The 27,655-nt window shown below is 41.1% G+C and overlaps 1 protein-coding gene across 4 annotated transcripts in view; it reads left to right on the top strand.

The window, feature by feature from the left end:
- The window catches only part of arhgap32b (Rho GTPase activating protein 32b), a 221,406-nt gene that overhangs the window by 69,290 nt on the left and 124,461 nt on the right, over nucleotides 1-27,655 (top strand). For 3 of the 4 annotated variants that reach the window (XM_078172163.1, XM_078172162.1, XM_078172160.1), the window contains exon 1: nucleotides 2,198-2,395. In XM_078172163.1, the coding sequence (XP_078028289.1) occupies nucleotides 2,301-2,395 (95 nt within the window). In that variant the 5' untranslated portion in view covers nucleotides 2,198-2,300. Of the gene's footprint in view, nucleotides 1-2,197; nucleotides 2,396-27,655 lie in introns of those variants that run through there. The other variant, XM_078172161.1, reaches the window with a different exon arrangement.

Raw genomic sequence — 27,655 nt, 5'->3', positions numbered from 1 at the left:
TAATCAGCAGAAACTTTGATAACTTTTTTTATTTTTATTTTTTTTTATAAAAATGAAAAATAAAAAAAATGTTTTTCAAACATGAGAATAGTCCCTTTTACACTGCCTCTTCAAGGCTGGAATTTCACACAGTTATGGTGCTTTGCTGTTCTTCATAAAAGGTACAATTTCAGAATGGCGGACAGAGTTGTTCAGCCTTTGAGTTGGCACAGGAGGTAGTAACAATGCCGAAATGATGTTGATGTAAAAGGGACAGCTGGCAGGACGGGATTATGGATGAGATGGTTGTGACATTTTAACTACGTGTTATGTGTGAGATCCATTGTGGGAGATTTTAAAAGTAGCTACTAGGGGTTAGTAGCTAACTCGAAGACAAACAGTGGGGGGAAATATCCCCATACTGGGAAAACAATATATCCCCTATCCTACTGCAAAAAAACCCCACTAACACCAGCTAAAGTCTGACTTTTGTTTGTAATGGGAACAGTTGAAATTCACACCTGGTGAAATGACTCCTTAAGTAGTCAGGGGTATTTGTCGGCTCCACCTCAGATCGGAAGTGATGGAAATACAACATCTGGGTGAGCACACAAATTTTGGCCCCTTTGCCAGCAAGATGCAATGACACACCACCACAAAACACCATCTGTCTCTGTCCAAGCAGCTCTCAAACATTGTTCCAAAGTAGTCTGCATGGAGTTTGAGAGAGAGAGAGAGGAAGACTGAATAAGTAAGAGATATGAAAAAGAAGTAACCACCTGAATTTCCACTGGCCTCCATGCTGCTTTCTGCTGTTGACTAACCTGTTTTTTGTTTGATGACATTGAACGTCACACACCAACTAAAAAAAAAGGGAAGCGTGCTCTTCTGTTGCAGAGCCATATGCACAGCTCTGGTCACCTGGCAATGGGGAAGGACTCTATATCTGATTTTAAGCAGACTCTCCAGTGTTTAAAAAAACCCCTGTATACACACTAATTGTGGTGGCAAATGGGTATGAGTGCTCGGCTGGATGACAGGCTGGAGAGGACTGGGACCACAGAGGCCCTGTACAAGAAAAGGCCAGAGCTGGCTCTACTTCCTTCTGAGGCTTTAACAAGATGTTGCAGATGTTCTACCAATCTGTGATGGCCAGCGCTGTCCTATACACTGCTGTGTGCTGGGGACACAGTGTTAGGGCTAAAAAGAAATCTTGGCTTAGTGATTGGAGTAGGAGTTGAGCTGGACTCTCTGGAGGAGGCAATGGAGACGAGGATGCTGTCCAAGTTAGTTAGCATCCTGAATATCTCCCACCCTATCCCTGACATGCTTGTTGAGAAGGGAAGAGTATACAGCCCAAGATTTCCATCCCCAAAGTGTTCCACCGAGCTGCTGAGGAGATCATTCCTGCTGCCGGCCATAAAACGGTTGAACTCATCCTCGTTGTGTTGCAGAGTGGACATTAGTGGACTGAGAGGCCTGAGGCTTACTGGACTTGCTAACTAGACTTACAATTACACTGCAGTTACATACTGTCTTACTTCTGGCACAGTGCAATACATCTTTTTAACTTGTAACATACAATTACATTCATTTTGCACACCTCACTGCAGTTGCATGCTTGTGCTTGAAGGGAATACTTGTTTTACTTTTATGTTAGTACTTGTGTTTGACCCCACCACCACCCCCACACACACACACACACACACACACACACACATTTTTGTATCAAAGCTGCGCCTGGACATAGTGCTGTTGGAGATAGGAAAAAAATGCATTTTAAATAAAACATGGATTGGCTGGGAAAAAAATTGATCTGGCCATTGATATTCTGGGTTGAAATAGAGACTTCAGAGAGTGCAGTCACTACAGGATATTCAATGTTGGTGTTTGACTGTTAATTCACACAGGAGTGTGTGTGCCAGAATCTCCATGTGTTTACGCTAAAGTGAAATCCTGCTCTGCAAAGCTTCATCAGCATGACTTATTTGATCTACAGACTACACAATTAATGATTTTTCTCTCCCTGTGCTCTCTTATCCTGCTCCCATGTCAATCTCCTCGATCATTTTCTCTTTTCACCATACAATTTTCACAGACCTGTCTCCTCTCTCATTATTCTCCACTTTTTTCTACCCGTCATTCTCCTTCTTGCTTCTACATGTGATTTCTTTTATCTCATTCCTATTTCTCCCTCCTGATCTACCTCTTCACATCCTCCTCCTCCCCTCCCTCTCTCCCTCTCTCCCTCCCTCCCTTCTCCTCCTCTCCCCTCCCTCTCTGCTTCTCTGGCAGGCTGCTCATTGCAGTGAGTCAGTATCATGGAGGCAGGCAGCGGGGCTGCCGCAGCGGTGGGGAGTGCAGCACTAGGACTGCTGGGAGCCACAGCCACGTCCAGCCATGACATCTTGGACAGGTAAGAGCAAAGGATGAGGCTGGTGCACACCCTTAGGAACGGACTGCCCCGTTTTCTGGCAGAGTGAAGAGAGGGGAAAGAGTGTGTGTTTGTGGAGAGAAGGACCACACCTCAGGTTGTGGTTTGGTGAGCATGCCAGTTTGTTTATAGTCAGAGTAGGGGGCATGCAGTGTGTGTGAATGTGAGTGGATGTGTGTATGAGTCTGTGTGTGTGTTCGCCTGTTTTCTTGTATTCTCTGTGCATGTGGGTGTCTTCTGTGTATCATTACTCTCACTGTATGTGAGGCAAATGCTCAGGTTTTGACAGTTGGAGAACCTGCTTTATGCTTGCAGCAGTGCCGGTGTAGAGTGTGCATGTGTGCGTGCATGTGCTGGAGTGTGTGTTGATGATAGAAGGGGGGGGGGGGGGGGGGGGGGTTACTTGGCTTTCTCTATGCCTCAAGGAGAAATGACACCAGGGTATGCGCATGCAGGGAAGGAGGGGGAGGCATCAGTAGACGTGCCTGAGTGCTGTAGCTGAGCCGATAGGGTGAGTTTGCACAGTCACCACCCCACCCCCTATTTAACCCCCACCCACACCCCACCAGCCCATAGCAACTGGGCGACAGCCATTACCATCCGTCACCGCTGGAAACCCCTCATTCAGATTTCTTACTGACGGAGACAGTCAACTCCCAGCTCCAAGCACCACTGCTTCCACCGAGGGGCCAAATGTATCAGCTTTCAGCTTGTTACGTCATCGCTACAGCTGTACACCCACATGCCCGTGCACTGTCATCACACACACACACTCTCACACACACACACACACACACACACACCCTCAAGCATGTACATTCACAAAACAAATTTGGACTTGTATCCAATATACATGCATGCTTCACAGGGATGTTTTAGGACAAACATTGCTGTGCCACGTGCAGGCGATAGACACACACACAACAAACAGCCATTAGTCCTTGTTGTTGGTGCTTCTCGCCATGTTTCCCCTCGTGCACAGCCAGCTCCCGCATCAGCTATCAGGTGCTGTAAGGATATCACTTATCTCCTCTACATTACAGTTGTTACACTCTCTGAGGTATAACTAATCTCCAACACGTCCCAGGGATCTCCTTTGACACATTGTACAATCAGAGATGGAAATTAAGGCTGTGACTCATTTAGTTATTTCCTTACTATTTCTGTTAGTCACCACTCACAATCTGACTCCACCAGCCTTCTCTGAAACACACTCAAATATACATCCACACGTACAACTGTTCCCATGCCACCAGGTAGCCAATGGCTTCTCTCCCTCACATTATTGCAAAGGCAGCACGATGTGGGTTTGTTCCAATTGCTGGATTAATGGTGCGTGTGTGTGTCACTGGCTACACTGGCTATACACTTGTGTACATCTGTCTGTTTTTGAAAATGTGTGCTGCTGTACATTATCTTTTTTGGAGGTTGGGGGGGGGGGGGGATTACAGTTACCCCCCCCCCCCCCCCCCCCCCCCCCCGCCCAATTCCTGAACTGGGTCTAAATCCTGCACTGGGGTTACCATGGCAGCAGCAGCTTAGCATACATTAGACAGCGGTCCAACGTTACTACTGAGAGTGAGTGAGTGAGTGAGTGAATGAAAAGAAGAGAAAGGGAAAAAAAAAGAAAGCGGTCAAAAAGAGATGAAGAGGTGAAGAGGGAAATGAAATAGAAAAGGGGAAAGAAATGTTTCACTTCTGCTGAATAGCTTTTACCTGATGTCATGTACAGAATATATACGAGGGCGTGTGTGCTCAGTCTGTCGCCCATTGCAGCAGAGTATTTCTTTTATCAGAGACGACAGGGAGGGCGTTTGGCTGGGGCTAGTGCATTGCAAAAGTTGTCTGGTGAGTCCTGGTGGACAGGGGTGGATCAGAGGATCAGCAGGCAGGACTGAGGAGGGCGGATTGGGGACATGAGGCCCCCAGGAGGTGACACAGAGAAAGAAAATGAAAATGCTTTAAAACTGTTGTGATTCTTTAATCCAGTCAGATAGATGAGCAGACAACAGAACCATACTCTGCAGGAGGTGGCCCACGCCAGCAACCAAGCTCTCATGAATCTGAAGCAAAATAGATCATGAGGCTGCTGGTTTAAGGTGCGCACAGGCTGTGATGGGTGCAGCATTCTATCTGCTTGTACAAACAGTCGGTTTAACATAAGTAATGTGTTGTTTTCAGTAAATTAAGCAAGTTGTGCTTTTTCCTTTTACTTTAGGTAAAAGTCTTTGGACTACTAGCTGAATTATGTCTGTCTTTTTGTCACTACATTGTTTTTCAAGCCATTCTGACCATGTTTACATATACAAAATATTCTTTTTTTTGCACTCATTCTAAAAAAGACAATATGTTTCCATGGCTAATGAGAGTGAATATTCCACTAATACTCCTGTTTGCATGCAGCCCTGCATGCTCTGATTAACCTGTCGCTACATGTCGTTTATCATGTCAAAATATAGAAAAGTGGAGCTGCTGGAGCTGCTTGTCATTTTGCTCCTTTGCATCAAAATAATTTTTATTTATTTATTTTTTTTTTACAGTTTTACAGGGGGATATGTTGGACCATGTCAACACGGCCTCCCTCTTTTATTAGCCGCTTTTACACTGCTTGTTCAAGGCTGTAATTTCACGCCATTATTCTGCCTCACCGTTCTGTTTAAAAGGTTAAAGGGCCAGTGTGTAATATTTGGCATGGTTTATTGTCAATCTGAATCTGAATCTGAATATTCTACCCATTAATATGTTTACACAAGTGTATAATCGCTATAAAATAAAATTTGTTTGGTTTTCGTAGCCTTATAATTATGCTTTTATATATATATATAGCAAGGGCCTTGCTTTAGAGAGGTTGCCATCTTGCGCCGCCATGTATGTAAGGCAGCCCGAGCGGACAATCCAGCCAGCCAGAGAACGTATTTCGCGTGTATAAATAAACCAACGAAGACAGCAGAAGGAAGGAAGAAGGAGGAGGAAACAGCAGAGAGTGTTAGTAGTTCGTCGATAGAGAGTAGTGAAAAGTTTTTTTAGTTATAAAGTTTGCAAATGGACCACACTTACCACACAACAGGAAAGAATGAACCCGAACCGTCATCTGCGAGGAAAAGAAGACGCAACTTCACTCCTTGTGATGCACTCTCTGCTGCGCTTTTCCTCCTGATGATGTATCTCCCCAACGATGGTAGCACCAAATCCCATTCTGTGCATTCAGCCTCTCTTCTCGCCCACTCAGCATCAAACACATGGAGTTCCTCATCTGTATGCTCCGGCTCAAACAGGTATGGCTCTGGGTCTGTGTCCGCTACAAGAAACTCTTCAAAATCGCGTTCAAAGTCGTCCATTGCAGCTACTATAGTCCGGAGATATCGCTAGGCTAAATAAACAGCTGAGCTCTGTTTACAGGCTACGCTGTCAGTGTGCGGGCTGGAGATTGAGCAGAGAGGGGAGGGGGGTCCCCACTCAGTATGGTAAACGAGTATGTGTGTAACGTTATGGAGTGTGTCTGTTATGCTAGAAGATTCAGAGTTTGGGACGGAGTCTTTTACCCCCTGGAGTGTTACCGGAGTTTCTGGAGTGCTCAAATAAACGGGCCTTTTTCCTGAACGTTCCTCTGGTCTCCTGCTCATGAGGGATTCATTACAATATCGTAACATGGCTTGGATTTCTAAATAAACATTCTCCTCGTCGCTAGATAGACCTACTCCTGAAAAACTGGTGTCTGCGCAAGGCTTTTTGTCCCTACAAGGCCACCGTCATTTGCCCGACGGGAGGGGTGAGTGAGTGAGCCCTGCAATCTAGAATTTGACCACTGATGTCACTGTTTTCAACCCATTTTACACACTGGCCCTTTAAATCGCGGAATGGGGACACAGAGTTGTCTCGCCTTTAAGCTAGCATCAGAGGTAGTAACAGTGCCAAAACGACTTCTGTATTAAAGGGACAGCCAGCAGGACGGGATCACGAGTGGTACAGGTGGGACGTTTTGATGACATGTGCGAGCTGTCTCAAGGAAGAAGAACAGTGGCCGTAAATGTCCACAAATTGAGAAAACAATGAGATTTGGGATCTCCTTACCTTCTGAGCACAGGACGAGATTAGCTGCCACATAACAGACAGTAAATGATTTTTATTGTCCCGTTAATGCCATTGTTATTGTTCATAAAGTGTTGCCGACCCATATGTTATATATCACACAAGAGGCTGATGCTGTTGTGTTACATGTCATGCCTGTCATGTGTCTGTTGCTTCTGCGATGCCAAAATGCTGTCTAAAATCACACACTGGAGTAGTATGATGCCACCATTGTTTTTGTTTTTTTTTGTGTAAAAATGCAAATGCAGTGTAAAGAAGGGACTTAATAAGTAGCCCTGTAGTGTCATTTCTGTGTAAAAAGGGCTATTGCTTTAACCACCTTAAAGCAATAGCACATATCCCAAAAACCTGTTGATATCCAAGGCTTTCATAATGTTAAAAAGTAGGTGTGTTTCTCCTTCTTACCAGTAGGGCTGTCAAAAAAATTTGAAGTTTGAAATATATTCAAATATATATTTTTTTTATAAGTTTGAACCTAAATTTGATGATTTGAATATCATTAATAATTAATTGATACTGTTAATAATGTTGTATATCACGGCGAATCCCGTTCGGGCGGAGATGGCTCGCGCACAAGCCGGGCCAGAGAGGGACGCAGGGACGGAGGGAGAGGCGCTGACGGAGGATCCCGCTGCGCCAACACCACCCACTGCACTGTCCGCCATGTGTGACCTGTTCGGGGAGACATACAGGGAGAGTGTTGCGCCTGCTGCCTCCCTGCCTGAGATGAAACGTTACCAGAATGAGACACCACTACGAGCCGACCAGGATCCACTCTTGAGGTGGAAAACTACAGGCGCACTTCAGTGAGGTCAGAACAGGTGTTTTCATCCGAGTGTCATGTTCATATTGCGCCAGCAATAAGCATATTATTTTTTGTGGGTTTTTTTTGTAAAAAAATAAAGTAAAATAAAATAATAATAACAGTAATAATAATAATAATAATAAATTCAAATATTATTCGAACTCTACTAAATTAATTTGAAAATATTCAAACTCAATTTCCTGGTGCTTTTGACAGCCCTACTGACCAGTAATGTTGGCTTTTCTTGTGTACAGTGTAACAACCCACAGAGCTAACCACAAACAGGCAAGAAGCTCTGTGTCGCAAGTTGCAGTAAAAACCCAAACTGAGATGCATATTCCAATTGTGCTGTATACACGCTCAAAATATTCTTTCAAAACACAAATTATATCAGCATATCCCACGTCTTAATCAGAAAATGCAATATTTTGAAAAAGGCTTAATTTGGAAAAATCAAATGAATATGCTGTGTACGTGACATGTATCAAATTCAGAACATTGCCACATTCTGAATAATAGAGGAAAATTAGTGTTCATGTTCAAATGTACCTAGTTTGTTTGTAATGGTTTGTCCTTCTCAGCATGTGCAAACAGTTGTGTAATGTCATCTGTGACTCTGGAGGACCTTCTCAAGTCTGAGAAAATAACCCTGTTGATGTCATAGTGATGTCATCAGGGTTTTGAGATTACAAGTTTACAAACAGAAAGTCTGCGTTACAAAGCAGAGGTGTGGCGATTAAAAGATGTGAGGTGGGGAGTGTCTAAGACAGGATGCTACTGCTGCAAAATCCTCTTTAGTACTCCACCGATATCGTTGTTCATTGTCACTTTGAGCTCTACAGATTTTGCTATCACATAGAGGAAAAATTTAAGTTTTAAAGTCACCACCTTAAATGTTAAAACTTTTAAAGGAGGCTAAATATATAATAGTTTTTGTAGCATCAGCAGTAGATGATTTTTGTGTCATTTTGTCTTTATGACAGAGTTACACATGGATTTATACAGTGTTTTCCACACAGTGAAGTGCAGCTCTTTGTATCCTCAAGTAGTAACTACATAGAGTTGATAATTTGAGACTGGGTTGTTTCTTTCAGATGTGAATTTAACACAGTAACCTTGATTTACAGTCGGAGCTGCAGCTCATTGAGTTTGTGAAACTGAAATTTTTTGAAGCAAGGAAAATAAATTATTTTATGTACCTTGTAATGTGAGTTCAACATTTAGATTACAAACAGAAGCTTTTATGAAGAGTGACCTCCACAGTTAATATTGGTATGTATTCCTTACATTAGTATTAGTACTACCTGTGCTCTGCATTTGTGCAAGAGAGAACAATTAGATTGCCTCTGCATACAGCTCATTCGTGTTTTTTACACGCAGTGACTATGGAAATGTGCAGGTGTTTCTGTAATTTTATATCAACAGCGGAGGAATATGTATGAGATATGAAGGCATATTTTAATTTAGCACGGCTGGTTTTTACTGGAACACAACAAGATGCCGGATCAGATTGCTTGGGCAGAGTTCTCCTGTAGGATGATACCTCATCATTAAATTACTGGTGTAAATATCTGGATAGCAGAACCTAATAGAAACAAGAGATAGACAATTGACTCCTGTCTTGTCTGCTACACCATATGCAGGACAGATAAAGTGCCTCAGTGGGATAAACTGTTGGCCGACTGGAGAGACTTCCAACCAGTGGATGAGATCCAGAACATGCATAAGGTTGAAATCCCGTGCATTGCCTACTAATCACTTCCTCCCTGTTTTGCTTCTCTCTGTATTTATTGCTGCTTGTTGCTTTCCAAGGCTTTTCATTCACAGAGGAAATGAAGTGTGTGCAGGGTCTACTGTAGATATGACTTTTTGATTTATTTACTCAGGGCAGGCTACAATGATGAGTCATATCTTATTTATTCAGACTGTCTCAACTTGTTCTATATTTGGGTACAATTTGAGGAAAAATGTCTAAGCCTCATTTCCACCACGCAGTCCACTTCAGTTCAATTCAATTTGTTGATCCATGTATTTTGAAATATTTAACTCTTTCAGCTGACACAGCATGAACCGTGTCTCCTCATACGTCCATAAATACACAGCTCTGGATGTAGATTTCGCCATGTTGTTAGCAGCGTCTCCTTCTGTTTCATTTTAAATGCTATTCAACCTCTGGGACAAAGCCTGGGGCAGAAACTGTGGAGCATACACAGAATGCCTAGGCCAGTTTAGGTCCGATTGACTTTATCCATGCAAGAGGAATTTGACTCCCAATCCCATTATCTGGATGTGTTAGTCCAATTTTAAGAAATTCAGTTTGGTACTATTTCAGTCGGACTAACATGTTTACATGTATTTTAAAAGTCCGTTTTAAGTCGAACTAACACAATAAATCAATTTTCTCTAATGGCATGTAAACATACTAACTGATGTGAGACTAAAAGGTGTAGCTAGAAACACTGCAGTCCAGTGTTTCTAGCTAGTGGGGGCGTTGACGTATCACCACAGTCACTCTGTCACCGCTGTGAGAAAAAATACATACAGTCACAGACCTACATATTACTCAGTGCATGAACTGATGTTGTGAGTCACTCAACACACCTTAAATGTCAATATGACAACTTTGACTGCTTAATTAATTTTAATAGGCTCTCTTGGATGACATACACTTCAGTAATGATTCAAGCGCTTGAAAAAAAACTATTTCAGTTTCAACCAGTTTATGCAAACTGCAGATATTCTATTTCCAGGGTTTCCATGGTCATGAAAACCTGGAAGAGACATGGAATTTCACAATCTCATTTCTAGGCCTGGAAAAATCATTGAATTACTGAAGGTCATTATGAGTTTTTGTTAAGTCGTGGAATTTTGTGTGTAATAAAATTAATTGTAATCTGTAGATAACCTTCTATGTCCAATTCCAAGTAGGGCTGCTCGATTATGGAAAAAATCATAATCGCGATTATTTTGGTCAAAATTGAAATCACGATTATGCAAACGATTATGTGGCACACGTGATGACTTATATTGTTTACACGACAGCATGTAATTTCTGTCTCTACATGGTCGCGTGTTTTCAATTCTCCTCTGTTCTCTGTATCGCGCACGTTGGAGTTTGGCCCCGCACACACACACACACACACACACACACAGACCAACCTCTCTCACTCTCCCTCTGCCATTTTCCGCACGCTGTTTTTGAAATCATGCGCACTCACCTGCCCCTCGCATTGTTCGTAGTTCACCTACTTGACTGGCTCGTGGAGTGAATAGAGGAGAGGAGGGGAGGGGGTGGTATTCCACATGCGTGGCTTCCGTAGAAGACACAATAACATCTCCAGGCGTGACTAAAAATTGTTTACCCTCGATTTCATTAATTTTGAAATCGTTTGACCTCAGAATCACAAACACGATCACCAGACGATTGATTGCACAGCCTTAATTCCAAGGCTTAAAAAGCATATACCTTCATTTGTATGTTGTAACATTGTGTATCACATTTGCATCCAGAAGTGAGTTTATAATCAAATGATTTGAGAATGTACTGATAGTATGATCATTTCTGTTATCTCTCACGCGTAAAAGTCAGTGCCAGAATGATATACCAGGAGTGCTTGTATGACTGAGCACATAGTTTGAAGTATTTAATTATGAAAAGAACACACTATTAGAGATTGGAAAAGGTTGCTGATTCATTTTTATGCAATAATTAACATTTTGAGTAAAGTGTACTAGTGTTTATGTTATACGTTGTGAGTTGTCTCGGAAATTTTATTACGGGTCCTTGAAAAGTCATGGAAAAGGTTTGAACTTCTATCTTTGGGAATGTGGGGGAACCCTGTATTTCCTCAGTTGGAGAAAAAAAGTGGCAGTGTCGTTCATGTGCGCTCTTGCAGCGCGACACACCACCACTCTGATCTAAACACTCTAGGCTTATCTTTTTTTGGGGGGGTGAAAATGTTGTGAGCCCGACATTTTTGCCAAAGAGAAGTGAGCGTTGGATGGAGTACTGTCTGTGGGGAAAACACAAAAAAGGGCTACGCTTTAGGTACATGTCCCTATGGGTAATGTACGATTCCAATGGTACTATGGCGAAAGTGTTTGGTTAAAATGTGACTTTACTGCTTTTTTTTCTTATCAGCTGTAATTAGGGCTGGACGATATGGCCTAAAAAAAATCTCAGATTTTTTTTCCACAACAAATCCGATTCACGATTTGTTTGAACCAGTCAGTCAGTTATAAGTTACATTGGACAATGCTTTAATATCAAACTCCAAATACCTGTTGCTGACTGCTCTGCTGTGTAGCTGCATAAGCTAATTTTAGCTTCACAGGCTAACAGGACTGACCAGAGTTCTGCACAGGTCCATTTTTGAAAACCCGCACCCACCTTTACCCGTTAAGCTCAGTGCCAGAACTGACCCGTTACCCGTCATTATGTCAAAGTCAAAGCTCCACCTGTTAATAAAAGTCTCATGACCCCACCTGCACCCGTGATTAAACACACACACACAGGCTACAGTCACTCACATGAAGCTTAGTTCTCCGTTCTTTAATTATAAACCCAGCAGAGGAAAAGTCTCTTTTCACTAGCTGTGCTCTATGCAGGGATGACAAATACATTCCGCGCAATTGCTGCCAGGTTAGGAAACAAACATTTTAGCATGCTCCTTCCACCACTATAAAACCTCAAAAGGACTCTCCTTGGGTGCCTTGAACCTCCACGTTGGTGACGAATATGACAATGGGGTCATAGGTTCAACTTGTGTCATTGACTTTCAAAAAAGAAGGAATTGCGGCTTGATAATAGTGATTTAGATGTCAAAATATTAGTCATAAACTGCACATCTTTTTTATTTGTTTTATTCTGAAATACAAAAATAGGTTTTTGTGCTCACTTCAGTATCAGTTAATAGGTGATAATATTATTGTTTTTAGTTTGCCTCTAATGTACCGTAGGCTATAACGTTATATATGACAACACAGCATCCAGTTGCTAACGGTTAGTCTATTGTAGCCTAACGTTGCCTGAGCCTCAGTATTATCTTCCTTGTTTGTTGCCAGTCACCAGTACTATCTAACGTTAGCATTTACATTTATATTAAAAAACTCATCAGTCATCACTGAGTTTCAAAACTCCGGGGTTGCGTTTGACTGTGCAGGACAGGTAACGTTATGTTTGGATTGCTTCTAATATAACACAAAACGTTATATAACAACACAGCATCCAGTTGCTAATGGCTAATGTTAGCCTACTGTAGCATAGCCTCTGAAACATTAACGTTATCTTCTGTGTGTGTTTCCACTTACTAGTAACGTTGACGCTACTATCTAACGTTAGCACTGTAACCTTATTCTAAAACTCATCAGTCATCACTGACTCCGGTTGAGTTTGAAAACTCCGGGGTTGCGTTTGACTGGCTTGATGTAACATTACACTCGCTCTTCTCTTCAGTGCATCTATTGTTACCTTGCCAACGCCTACGTCTATCATAGACGTAATGAGGACGTAATGGAGGAGGGGGGAGTAGGTCTTTGGAGGGAGGTGGAGTTGCAGGAGGAGGGGGACGGGACTTTGGAGGGAGGCGGGAGTTGCGGATGTTCAGATTTTTTCTAATGCTGTGTGAAATGCAAGAAAGGTAAGAGCAGCTTTAACTGGACAAGTTTGAAAACTCTCTTCACCAGCTGTCAGTCATTTTTTTCACTCAACTACAGAATGGTCTGTCTGGAACTGACACGAGATGATTATGATTATGATGATGTGAAAAAAGACTTATCACTCACCCTGTTATGAGCAGCAAAAAACGTAGTCAAATCCTTATTTCTTCAAAAATCAAAAATAATACAGAGATGCATTTCTGCTACCACAAAATCATCTTTGACCAACACACAACGGCATGCAGACTAAGGATAATAACCAGGCAACAGTTTTTTTTGTCATTCGTTCAACTCACAGAAGTAATGTTAATTAGCTTCAGGAAATTTACCAGTGACAGTAGTCATTACAGCCAGTGAAATCAGTGGTTGTCAGCTTAAACTGTTACTTGCTACAACTTGTTAAGACACCTAATTATGCAAGTTCTAATTAAAATTGCAACTATTGCAATTTGTAAATTGCGCTCTTTCAGATTGTGATTTTGTTAAAAAAAAAAAAGACTAATTGTTCAGCACTAGTTATTAAACTTTTGTCTCTTTCTCTCCAAGGTTTTATACTGTAGCTGAAAATAGGCATCGCTACACTGCAATGAGCATATGTTGATGTTTTTAAGAAGAATATACATGATTTGAGTTAAAACAACACCCAGAAGGCTGTTTAGTCAGCAAACTGCTGCTCCATACAGCAGCAATGTAGCTCGTTGTCAAATTATTGGCACATTTGGGCTAAAACTTAAATAAACCTGAATAAATGAATCATTTTTAAATTTGGGTGATACATCTGATTTTATGTTTCTGTTAAGAAATGTTGTGACTCTTTTGAATTAAATCTTATTCATTTTATGGGACAAAAACTCAAATATTGTCTGAGGATACAGAGTCCAACTCTAATTAAATCATTCAGCATAGTTTGAAATTTCATGCTGATAATTATTTAATTAGTATGCAGAATCAACACAGGTGAACTTATCTTGCATCATTTTGCTGCTCATATTTCTAAAACACACAAAGAAATGGGGTAAATGGTATGTGAAAAGAATTACCACAAAACAGACTTGACATAATTGATTTATTACAGATGATTTATTTCAGCACAATCACACTTAAAACTTTTAATAGCGTCATTCTTTAGACAGCCAATTCAAAGAGAGAGATAAATTACTACAAAAAACAATCACAACTAAACCAAAACACTGTTTAATTCTTGTGGAGCAGAAGATGAAGCACTACGCTGCCCTCAGCCTTTAGTCACCACTCATTGGATATCTCTTTCATCAGACCAGTGCCATGATATTCTCTGGAGGGTATTATTGGCAGTTCTAAAAGTGGCATGTATCCATGTGTGTTCAGTCCAGCACAGAAAACATGCTATGCTCTTAAGAGTTGCTCTTATAAACACTGATCACAGCCACCCAAACTGGCATCACTTGTTGCCTTGCTTTGGCTGCTTTTTATTCAGTTCTTGCCTCCTAAATAGATTTGTGCTGTTTATTAGGTTTAAACTGTCAACTGTCAGTTGCAAATAAAAGCTTCTAACGTGACTGTCTATGATCATTTGTGCTTTCAGCTGCCATTCTGGACTCATTCTTTGTTTGTGGCTGTCAGATCAGTGATCTGTCACCAGCAACACACACACACACACACACACACACACACACACACACACACACACACTACTGCCTTCTCAACCCGCCTTCTGATAGAAAGGACATAGTAGCTCAGCTGCCAACCAGCTCCGAAGGTATTTAGAATGGACTAGCAGGGATGTGGGGGTTGTGGGAGTTTCCTCATCCAGTCTGCATGTGTTTTATGGAGTACGGAGTTCCAGGGCCGTTGCTACAAGCCACCCGGTCTTTGTATATCTGGAGTGAGAGTTGTGTCTGTATTCTCTGAAGGAAGTCAAACATGTTTTCAGTAGGGGAGGGGGAAAAAAATTGACACAGCATAGTATTGCGATATTTTGCGTGGCAGTACCCTATCCATACATGGACGTCAAGTGGATGTTTTTGCACACATTTTAATACAGCTTTTGGTGCAAGAATAATAAAATCAATTGCTTTTTCGGTTCTCTAGATAGTGCTTATTTTTTCTTTTCCTTGTGAGGTCAGCAAAGGTCTCAGTCAGTAGCCTTTGGCAGGAAGTTCATCACAGCAATTTTTTTAACATGAAAGGGAAGAAGGCCTTGGATATGACACATGAGACTTGCAAGTAGTGTCATATGAGAATAAAATACTCTGGGAATACTACAAACATGAGGGCTCACCTCAGGGGCGCCGCGAGGAATTTTGGGCCCCATGGAAAAAAAATCAGATTGGGCCCCAACTGCGCAGCTGTTGTCACCACATCTCTAGGACCTAACTAACTCATTAAAAGCTTTACATAACTCTAACTTTGAAGGCTTGCAAATGTCTTGCTTCTTGTAGTTCAGTACTACCAGTACAATATTTACTGCTAGTGAGTTGTACATGCAACAGTCTACATACAGTATGCAATTCACTATTTGATGCAAGATTAAAAGCTGCCATAAAAAATGTGCTAAAGGCCATCTTTTACAGTCTAAATGTAATTTCTATTGTAAAATCCCAAAATGGAAAATTCTCTTAACATTCTCTGTCACCACCACTAAATTTCATACATTAGATACAAGTTTGTGTGTGTGTGTGTGTGTGTGTGTGTGTGTGTGTGTGTGTGTGTGTGTGCGTGCGTGCATGCGCGCAAGCTGCTCAAGTAAATTGCCCTTCATGGGAATAATAAAGTGTGTATCTAAGGATGTCATTTAATGGCCATAATTCAATCTAAATGAAAGCATCTATGTGGATTATTGTAATATTGCCTGTAACTTTAATACAGGCAGAGTTAGGCTACTTAATGTTTCCAGTTGTCCAGCATCCAGTACAGGCAGTTGTAGGCTGTTTTTGTTTCATAATAATCATTATGTGGAAAAATAATTTGTTAGAATTGCTGTCGTTAAAAATATTTTGTTTTCTTTTTTGTAATGGTAAAAAAGAGCAAGAGAGAGAGAAATTCCCACAGACTCCCTGTTATGATGCTAACTGACATGTCATTCAACACAGTGTTGCTCATCTTCTTCATTGGGACGGGGAGGGGTAAAGTTATGGGGAGACAGGGCTGCTGCTTCTGACTCATCTGTTGTTGAGTCTGGTAAAATGGGCAGGGACAGCTGATTTAATATGAATATCCTGCTAAACATTTACCTGCACTGATTAAATGTAGGTTAAAAAGGAGTGAAATGTAGGCTAACACTAGTCTGTAGCTAGCGTATTTCACTATGGACATTAAGCTAAGAGGTTCATTTCTACCACTCACAGACTATAGGCTACCCACCTTTCTTGGAGAAAAACTGGGTCACATATTGACACCCTTTCTTTTGCCTCTCCTCTCTCTCCTTTCTCTCTTTCCTTTTTTGAAAATCGGATTTTCTTTTAGTACTAGGTAGCATGATGATGACTGTAGCGTTCTAGCACAACTGCTGACTGCTACTAGGCACCGTCACCGTCAGTGTGCTAAGGCAGGACCAAACCATTTCATGCAGATACAAGGGGGTGGTCAGTCAATATGGATGTTTACTTTTTGGTCAATTGGAATATTTAACTTTTACTGCCAAAAACAAGTAAAAACACAGAGATCATTAATTTTATTACTATATTTGAAAAGAAAAATGTTCTCAAAGATGATGGATTAATAATTTTATATTAATTTTTTACCTATTTGGAATTGTTCTAACTTTTCACCCCTATATGGTGCCACTGGCTCACCTCACACTCCACCATCCAGAGATAGCGTTAGCCGCTGAAGGCCAAGCACTGATGTGCAAAGATCTGCGTTCATACAGCATTGTTAAAAACAAAGGCTCACATGCTATAAACACTAGAACCCAGGTATGTAACTCCGTCCCAACATTTCTTTCACCAACCCAGCCATACCCAAGCTCTACAGAGAAGTGAAGCATAAAGTTGAGGAATCTTTGAGTACAGCAGGAAGGTGGCATTAACTTGTGAAGCTTGGACTTCAAGGTCAATGGATTCATGTGTGACTATAACGTCACATTATCTCACAGAGAACTGGTGACTGCTGTCTCTCGTTCTCCAAACTAGAGCAGTACATGAAAGTCACACTGGAGCAAACGTTGCAGATCTCCTGCAAAATGCAGAGCGTGTAAAATCTGACAACATTTCAGTTCATCAGGTGTATGCAGCATTTCTGACAGGTTTTATGACGGTGTTGGTCAGTCTGTTTGGTTTGCATCGCATTTCGGTGCAATAAAAATGACTAAAGTCAGATGAACAGACTGTCAACATCAGTTTTAAATAAAATCATTTGCAGTTGGAAAATGGTAATAAATTGCAGTGTATCATAATATATTTTGTAGCAGTACTCAGCATATCGCAATATCACAATAGTATCGTATCGTGACCTCAGTATCATGATAATATTGCATAGTGGGTTGTTATGACCCTGGGGCACCCTGGGGAATTGCCTCTGGCAATTCCAACCCCTACAACCCACCCGGTCCTTGTATATATGGACTGAGAGTTGTGTCTGTAATCTCGGCAGGAAGTCAAACACGTTTTCAGTGGGTGTTGGGTTTCCCCAAGGTTGGCCCTTGTCACTGATTCTGTTTGTGATCTTCATGGACAGGATCTCAAAGGTCAAGGTGGGTGATTTGCAGTCAAGTGTGAAAAGAATGAGACTGCAGAAACAAGTGGCCGAAATGTGTTTTGGTTTGGTTGGGCTCCCCCTCAGAGATAGTGTAAGGAGCTCGGACAAATGAAGGGAGGTCAGAGTGTAGCCACTGCTCCTTTGTGTTGAAAAAAGTCAGGTAAGGTGGTTCAGGCATCTGATTAGGATCCTGCTGCAGATGATTTGTCTGCAACGCTGTTTGGGTTGATGGTGCATGTCAAGCAGAAACCACAGGATTGTCAGGGCCCAAGTTTTCCCAGCAGAACATTGCATTGTAACAAGATGATCATTGTTATTAAAGTTTACCTGTTAGTGTTTAAAATGTTGTGGCTGATCAGTATATATATCTGTATGTAAATGTATAAGTATGTATATATGTTATCCAAAGGACATCAACCATTCAAGAGAACAAAGGAAACACATGGGTTGGAAGGAGCAGGGAAGAAAGACACATTCAGGAAAACTTTGTATGACATACCTCATGAAAATGTCAGGAATAGTTTGACATTTTTGGAAATACACTTATTCGCCTTCTTACTGAGATCTAGACAAGAGGATCAATACCACCCCAATATCTGTACATGACATATAAAGCTACAATCAGCAGCAGATCACTTTAGTTTAACTTAGTTTAGCATAAAAAGTAACTAGTCTGGTTCTGCCCAAAGGTAAAAATGCTGTGGTGTAGCATTCTCCTTTGACAGTGACCATATTGGTTCCGGTGACTCTGCTCCAAAGCATCTTGCAGACAGAGGTCCTGTGACAGTGGTATGGCAGCTAGTTTGTATCTCAAACCTGTTGTTCTATAAGGGGAAAATCCTGTTTGCATCTAGCTGCAGCAGTAGTGATGAAATATTAGTGCATAAAAGCCACATGATTTCTGTTTGAGGTTGAGCTTATGTTGAGTCAGGCATTCAGTGGTATGGCAGCCTAATAACAGAGACACAAGAAAGAGGTGGCTGGGGATAAATGCAGAGAGTGTTTCATGGCTTTTCAGAGAAAAACAGAGCTGCTGTTGCTTGTTCACAACGAAGTTGAGAGGTTGATGGAAATGTTTGGAAAAGAGTTGAGATTGAAACATTTGTTTTAAATGGGTGGTTCCCTCGGTTGTTTCTTACAGAGTTGTTGAGAGGAACTTTTGACTCAGCAGACGTGGAGCTTAGGAAGTCTGACAGAAGTCTGTCTCCTTGCTTCTCCGACAGTTTCTCTTATCTGGGTTTCTTGAAGGAGAGAGGGTAGGCGGAAAGCAGGCGGGAGTGCTGTGTGACACAAGGTTAAAGCAAGGTTTTCCGACTGCTGTGTTATTCAGAGTGTTTGGAACAGGTGCTGGAGGTAACAGTTCCTTTCTCCTGACATGCCTCCTCTGAAGGAATGCTGGGAATGCTGGGAGTGCACCACACTTCAAGAAGGTGAAATGCACCGTTGAAGTTTGGCCTTTATCTCTGGCATCTGAAAGTGCTTCACACTGTCTCAGTAGTTCTCAAGCCTTCCCTGGTAAGTGGTGCTTAAAGCATGTCATTAGGGTCATTGTGGCTGTGGGATGTCAGTCAGTGACTTCTCAAGTTATTTCTTATCACTTACCACAAGACGGTGATTCAACATGGCTGAAGACAATGGTTTGCTTATGCTATGGGAAAAACAACTGACAATATGGAATTATATTTGTGCCTCAATTCTGTTTCACACATGGTGGGACATTTAGAACATGTAAAATAATATTTTGCAAGCACAACAATTATATTTTATACAGAAATGATCAAGCAATCATGTAGTGTGAGCAAAAAAAAATCTGTTTTGTGTAAATATCTTATTCTTTTTGCTATTGTCCAAATTAACTCACACTAATAACCTCTCTCATTCAGTTTTACTCATTGGCCCTCTCTAAATGTTTCTGCTCTGTGTGCACCAAAACCCTTGAACACTTGCTGACAGTGGGCGTCAATTACAAACAGTTGGGGTTATTTATGAAATGTTAGTAAATCTGTGAGTAGATTTGTACATAAAAAGCATTGGTACTAAAAACTTAGACCAGATTCATGAAAGCTGTGGGAAACTCAGATTTGATTGTTGGCATGTGTGCATGTTCACGAATGCCAATCAGTCTTAAACTGACAGCGTGCTCCCACTAGTCAGCAATTAGCATACATCCTTGCCCATGAATAGCCAGTATCCACCATATAAGGAGGTGATAATTACTATGGATAGGTGCATCCTGTTGATCTGCGAACATGGAGCAAACAAAGAGAGAGAAAGAGAAACTTTGAGTCTGAGGTTATTTTGAGTGGAGCTGAGAAAAAATATATTCTTTAAAACATCTTATAAAACATAATATTTAAATTTCTGATGCCTTGAAATTCCACATATGTAGGCAATGTTTATTGTTAGTCAACAGATTAATATAGAATATTGTAATTTACCTCCAAGTAGACGTGGGCGAGATAACCCTAAAATGATATCACAATATCTCAGGGTATTTTTGCAAAAACTATATTCTTGATGTTATGACCCATTAGTAAAAAAAAAAAAAAAATCATTATTAATTCAAGAATATAAAATTGCAAAAAAAGGATATATTTTTACATGTCAACCTCACAGTTTGCTTTCAAATCTTCAATAAAAACTTTCTTTAGCTTGTAAACAACAGTAACTCAGAGTGAGATACAGATTCTGTATGCAATATTAATAGTTCAACAATATATAATCTACCACAAATTACACATTTAAGCAGCTCCCAAATACAAAAAAATGGGGTACTGTTTCAAACGTGTAATGGTAGCTGCTGTGTACCAAAAAGCTATGGTAACATTAATGAAACCATGTCATCCGATACTTCATGGAGTATTCATTCAGGCTCCTACACAGACACGCGCAACGTGAGTTGACAAACCCCCTCCTCAACATGCTGGCTGTGTTTACAACATAGGACTGTTGGGGCGGGTGTAAATCGAAACAAACCAATCACGTCTTGTCTTCTGACAATTGACAATTGGCTCAACCTCACACACCTCATCCCTTTCCTCGCAACACTGCGTCGCTAACAGCTGTTAGCGACCAGCGCCGCTAACAGCTAACTGTTAGCGGTGATTCTCCTTCAGCAGCTCTCTCCACCTGGGAAAGGCTACCCCGATGTTGACCCTCGTTTTTTGAAATCGCCAATCACGATTCCTTTTTGCCTTTTTTCAAATGCACTGGCACTTGTGACTAGCATGCTTGCTGCTGCTTTTCGTCACTCTACCTGCAGGCGGAAACCAGAAACCGACAAGTGAAAACGCAAAAGGTGATTCTGTATTTCTCAAGTATGTCCCTGTACATACCTGTATTTTCAAGATGGCGCATGTACATGATGAGACACCGGTTGCAATGTACAGTCAGGTCCATAATTATTTGGACAATGATACAGTTGTTGTCATTTTGGCTCTGTACACCACCACAATGGGTTTTAAATGAAACAATGAATACCTGCTTAAAGTGCAGACTCTCAGCTTTCATTTAAGGCTTTTTTCAAAAATGTAGTATGAACCGTGTAGGAATGACAACCATTTCTTCACACAGTCCCCCGACTTTAAGGGCTCATAAGTATTTGGACAAACTAACATAATCATCAATTAAACAGTCAGTTTTAATACTTGGTTGCAAATCCTTTACAGTCAATGACTGCCTCAAGTGTTGGACACATAGGCATCATCAGATGCTGGGTTTCTTCCCTGGTGATGCTCTGCCAGCCCTTTACTGCAGCCGTCTGCACTTCCTGCTTGTGTTTTGGGTGTTTTGCCCTCAGTTTTGGCTTCAGCAAGAGAAACGCATGCTCAGTTGGATTCAGGTCAGATGATATGACTTGGCCATTGCAGAACATTCCACTTCTTTGCCTTAAAAATGTCTTTGGTTGCTTTTGCAATATGCTTCAGGTCAATGTCCATCTGCACTGTGAAGCATCGTCCAATGAGTTTTGAAGCATTTAATTGAATCTGAGCAGATAATGTAGCCCCAAACACTTCAGCTTTCATCCTGCTGCTCTTGTAAGCAAGACAAGACTTCACTAGAATAAATACAGAGGGTTTATCACAAGATGCAAACCATTGGTTAGCCTTAAAAATGGAAGGCCAGATTAGAGTTTGTCAAAAACCATGTAAAAAGCCTGTACAGTTGTGGAACAGCATACTATGGACAGATAAAACAAAGATCAACTACCAGAATGATGGGAAGACAAGAGAAGGAAGAAGGGAAGGAACTGCTCATGATCCAAAGCACACCACCTCATCAGTGAAGCATGGTGGAGGTACTGTTATGTCATGGCCATGTATGGCTGCCAGTGGAACTGGTTCTCTTGTATTTATTGATGATGTGACTGCTGACAAGAGCAGCAGGATGAAAGCTGAAGTGTTTGGGGCTACATTATCTGCTCAGATTCAACCAAATGCTTCAAAACTCATTGGACGATGCTTCACAGTGCAGATGGACATTGACCTGTAGCATACTGCAAAAGCAACCAAAGACATTTTTAAGGCAAAGAAGTGGAATGTTCTGCAATGGCCAAGTCATATCATCTGACCTGAATCCAACTGAGCATGCGTTTCTCTTGCTGAAGCCAAAACTGAGGGCAAAACACCCAAAACACAAGCAGGAAGTGCAGACGGCTACAGTAAAGGGCTGGCAGAGCATCACCAGGGAAGAAACCCAGCATCTGATGATGCCTATGTGTCCAACACTTGAGGCAGTCATTGACTGTAAAGGATTTGCAACCAAGTATTAAAACTGACTGTTTAATTGATGATTATGTTAGTTTGTCCAAATACTTATGAGCCCTTAAAGTTGGGGGACTGTGTGAAGAAATGGTTGTCATTCCTACACGGTTCATACTACATTTTTGAAAAAAGCCTTAAATGAAAGCTGAGAGTCTGCACTTTAAGCAGGTATTCATTGTTTCATTAAAAACCCATTGTGGTGGTGTACAGAGCCAAAATGATGACAACTGTATCATTGTCCAAATAATTATGGACCTGACTGTATATGTAAATGAGAATTTCGGAGCTTATGGACATACTTAGATACGCTGATGGAGGTAAATACACATGTGCTAGGACACACTTTTGACTGCAAAATTTGTTTGTCTCAAAGAACAGCTGAAATTGTTACACATAGTGCCCTTAAGTCACCAAAAGAGAGTGAAAAGTCTGGGGCTGTTCATAAAACATTCAGGACACCACAGTTGATTCCACACTACTGAAGCTGCCCCTCTTTTTGGAACCACCGCAGAGTCTGAAATCATTTCGCTTTCAGCCATGCTTGTTGTTGCCATGGGTAACAGTATGATGTCACTATCAACAAGTCTAAATATTGCAAGTATCACGATATTAATTCTTCATATGATATTAAAAACTCTAGTGGTATTTTCATGAACGAGATGATATGGCACACCCCTACCCCCAAGAGTTCAGGAGAGAGCGCATCTTCAGAGACTGACATGTTTAAAGAGATCAAATCAATTCCCCAGATGGTATCTAAGTCATCAGACTAGGGATGCACAATAATACGTCATCGTTATGGGTCAATATTGGCTTTAAAATGAACTATCAGTATCAGCCAACATGCTTATTCTTATTTTGCACAATGAATGAATATTACATACATTGAAAAGCATTCTATGTCATGTGCTCATCTGCTGGTGGGCCATCACGATAAGAGCATGCATGCATTATGATTTCAATTACACTACAAAAGATACTTGATGATCACTCAAATTAGGTAGGGAAAAAATCGGATCAATTGATTTCGGTATCCGTTATAGGCCAAATTAGTTGTTTGGCATTTCAGATATTGGCAAATAGTCCAATATCATACATCCCTACATCAGACACATCACTCTCATTGAGTTCTTTCTTAGGGTTCAAGTCCTGTCCACCATCTGTTTCCTGGCTACAGGGACATTTCAGAGGGAAATAACAGACTGAGCTTGGACATTTTTCCTTATATCGAGAAATGGCGGCCTGGCAGTACGCTGGTTATAGATAGCGGGCATGCCCCTGTCAGTTTAGAATGATTTAGATTCATTAACATAGGCATGGCAGCAACAAAATTGGCTGGTGTTCATGTGTCAAGAATCTTGCAGTAATTTTGTGTACACACTTATTTTGTGCACAAAGTAAGAACATTTCTATGCACATATGAGTGAGTCAGGTCCAGTGTCTCTCCTTTTTCAACACCGTGTTGCTCTCACACCTTTCTCAACACACTCACTCAACCTGAATGTTACAGTAGCCAAGAAAATGTGAATTAATGGCTGTTTCCATCCACTAGTGTTATACAAATATTAGGACTTTTATTTTCTAAGCCTGTTTCCTGTGCACTTTGTTTCATTTTGTTTTTATCCATACACCAATTTTTCCACCTCAGTGAAGCCTAAAAATTTTTTGCAGAATTTAAAGTTGTCTCCCTCCAGCCAGCTGACAGTTTATTTTGTCTTTTGTAGTGAAATAAGGAGGTATCGTGCCGATAATCTAATTTCTACTTCAAGAATCAGCTGTTCCTCGTCCACTGCAGCACTGCAGGCTTTGTAAAACTTAAAACTAACCCCCCCCCCCCCCAAAAAAACGGCATGAGTCGCTCTTGCCCCTCCCACCTTTATTGAAACTTGATCTCCTTCAGATTGCAGACACTGTCAGTAAAATGTATGTGACTCAGTTAGTCTGTTTATAACCATGATATATTAATCACGTTGTCATATGCCATATTACTTATGCAATATGAGTTGGATGTAGCACATTGATGCCATCAGCACAGTTTGCTGATGTGGACTACTTTTTAATTTGCCAGAATGTGTTATAAAGACAAGTGCTGGTTCAGTCAGTTTACATAAAATCAAACTGGTTTAAGCTCATCGGACCAGCAAAACCAGAAATCAACCCAACTCTAGATGATAGTTTGCTCATTAACTGAATCTGGGTGATTATTTGACTCTATTGTTAGCACCATGAGTCCAAAGATAAGTAAATGAGCGAAGCACAGCCTTTTTAAGGTCACCATCAGCACTAGAGGGAGTAAATGTTTGATACTCAGATTTTGATTGGATTTTTACTTAAAGCAGGGGTTCCCAACTGGTCCAGCCACTGGGTTCAGCACCAGTTGGGAGCTACTGACTTAAAGAGTGAACATAATATTTTCTAAAGTGTTTTGCATATTAATGAATGTACACCTCCCAGTACTTGTAGCACTTCCTTTGCTCTTTCTTATTTTATCCCACTGACCTCTTTTTGAGTCATTTCTAATCAAGGTTATGTTAATGACCTTTTGGGTCCCAAAGCTGTGAATGTCTGCACCATTTATAAAGAATTTCAGTGATCTTTTTCAGCCTCACTGGTTTTAATGAGATCCATTGGGAATCAGGCTGTACATACACAGTGTGTGTGCATGTGTGTTCAGTATATTGTTCAGGATTTGGTGCAGTGGGCAGGAATACAATTATTTCAGAATGGTGGTAAGGTATTTGAGCAGTATGTTACGTTTTACCTTTTAGTGTGCTTTGAGTGTGTAATCGTGTTTACTGTCATTCTTTAATTGTTGATTCATTTGGGAAAAGGCTAGTGGTTTAGTGTGTAGTGTTTTGTAATTTCTGATTATAACAATAATGGTGTTTTTTGTGTATTTTCTGCTTTCTTGATCAAGTCAGTGGATTGTTTGGGTTAAAGGACAACTTCGGTATTTTTCATCCTGGGCTCTATTTCCCCATGTGTATGTGTGCATATGATTCATGGGTACCACTCATTCTAAAATTGGTTCAGTATTGAGCTGCGAAATGAGCTAAAACGGTAATGGGGGCAAATGCGTCCCGTATAAAAGTGCTTTTTTTCGCCACTGACCGGTTCAGATCGCCAGTGTTATTTCTGTAAATAGCATATTGTAGCGGCCCTGGGGCAGTGGTGAGGGTGAATGAGTGGAGTCACCTGTCAGTCAGTGTTGGAGCAGAGAGGCGGAAGGCGTCCCCGCTTGGTAATGAACAGCCGAGCCATGGCGGCACACAGTATGTGGCGTATCAGAGGAGAAACGAGCCGTTCACATTTCTCTCTTTGTGGCAGGTAACGGCCCACAAACCTCACTGCACTTAAAGGGAAATTTCGGTTTATTTCAACCTGTCTCCTATCGTCCTAAATTTGTTTCAAGTGACTAGTGACATAAAAATAATAGTTAGCATGTTAGCCATTAGCCTAGATACAGCCGGGGCGCATAGTAGCGCCAGACCTGTTAAAACATAAGTGAACGGGCCTGGAGTAGTATCCAGCTGGGCTTTATCTAGAGCTCGCGAGATTTCAGGCACGGTATGAGATTGCTGCTTGTTCTCGCCATATTTTGGCTGCGCTTTGGAAAGCAGAGCTAAATGGTAAACAAACATGGCAGCACACCGGTAAGGTAAGACAACACGTTTACATGTCGTTTTCTATATGTTTTCTGACATTTATCTTAACGATATGAGGCGGTCTTTGTGGAAAAAAAGCTTGTTTAGTGGACTAACTTTGCACTTGAAGTATGCCCGTTCACTTACGTTTTAACAGGTCTGACGCTACTATGTGCCCCGGTTGTATCTAGGCTAATGGCTAACATGCTAACTATTATTTTTATGTCACTAGTCACTTGAAACAAATTTAGGACGATAGGAGACAGGTTGAAATAAACCGAAATTTCCCTTTAAGGGACTGTTCTTTACTTATGAAGGGACTTGTCAGGGGAGGAGGGTGGCTGGTTGATTTTTATTTCATTTATTTATTTTATTTGGATCCCCCTATGTTAATCACTTATTGATGCTGTTTTTGAAGTATGAATAAGTCAATAAGTACTTTATTCCACTGAAATATCATTGATGTATTATAGAAAAGTGATTTATCTTTTTATAAATGACAAAAGGCACATCTGTCTCATTTTTGCTATGGTATCCTGATACTAAGAACCGTGATACTTTCACTGGTATCGTACCGTGGGTCCCAATTTTGGTACTGTGACAACACTAATCTGGAGGGGGTTCATCTGCAAAAACGAATGAAAAACTAAAAAACGGCATTCGGTATTCGGTACTTGGTATTCAGCCAAGCGTTTAATTTTATTTGGCTTCGGCCACAAATTTTCATTTTGGTGCATCCCTACTCCTATTGGAATTAACGTTATTCGCAGGATCTTGAAAGTGACATCACACTGGAGCACCAGGTCAGAGTCTGTCGTCTTGAAGAATAGGGCAGCGAACCAGATCCTGGGGGGGGGATGTCTCTCACCCCCTCCTCCCGCTGCTGAAAAAAATCCCAGAGGAAACACTGCAGTGGCTGGTTTTAGAATGTAAAGCACGTCACCTGTTTCTACAGCCAGTTGCCCTGTAATGAAGTCCGCTGGTCAAGTCAAATGACCGCAGACAGCATGTTTGCTTGCTGCAGCAGGTGCTCCAACAGTCCGACCCCACTGAACCCTCTGTTTTTCGGTCCTCATGGTGTACCAGTGTTGGATGGTGGGTCTCTGCTGCTGCTTGCTGTATGTGCTTATACCCTGATGCTCGTTTCCTTTGTTTTTCTCTGTTTCATCACTACTAAAAATGCAACAGTAGCCAGTATCTCACTAACACTATCCTCATTCATATTTTAAGAAGATGCAAATCATATTCAGCCACAATATAAGTCTGAAAAGCTGGAAATCAGAACAGAAGCACAGAGAGTTGTTGCATAGAGATGATACACTGTCTCATCTAGTTGCATTGGTGTGAACCGGCAGGTTTTTAAAACGTTGCAGAATGATGCATTGCAAGTAGTTGCCTGTTTCAGTTCGTGTCATTGCAAATCTTTGGTCTGAACTTGGCTTTTCAGAACATGTAGAACAGTCTGGTAAGTTACACCACTTTACTGTAATGCAGCCTTTAAGAAACAGAAAAAAAACAGCACTTATACATATATTATATTACAATATCCAAAGTCTAAGAGGGTTTCTAGTCTCATTGCCCAACCCTACTTAAACTTAAAAGTGCC

Source organism: Epinephelus lanceolatus, chromosome 11 (genome assembly GCF_041903045.1).
Source record: "Epinephelus lanceolatus isolate andai-2023 chromosome 11, ASM4190304v1, whole genome shotgun sequence".
NCBI classification, from domain to species: domain Eukaryota; kingdom Metazoa; phylum Chordata; class Actinopteri; order Perciformes; family Serranidae; genus Epinephelus; species Epinephelus lanceolatus.
The sequence above is the reverse complement of the archived record's forward strand: the minus strand, read 5'-3'. Positions and strand labels throughout refer to the sequence as shown.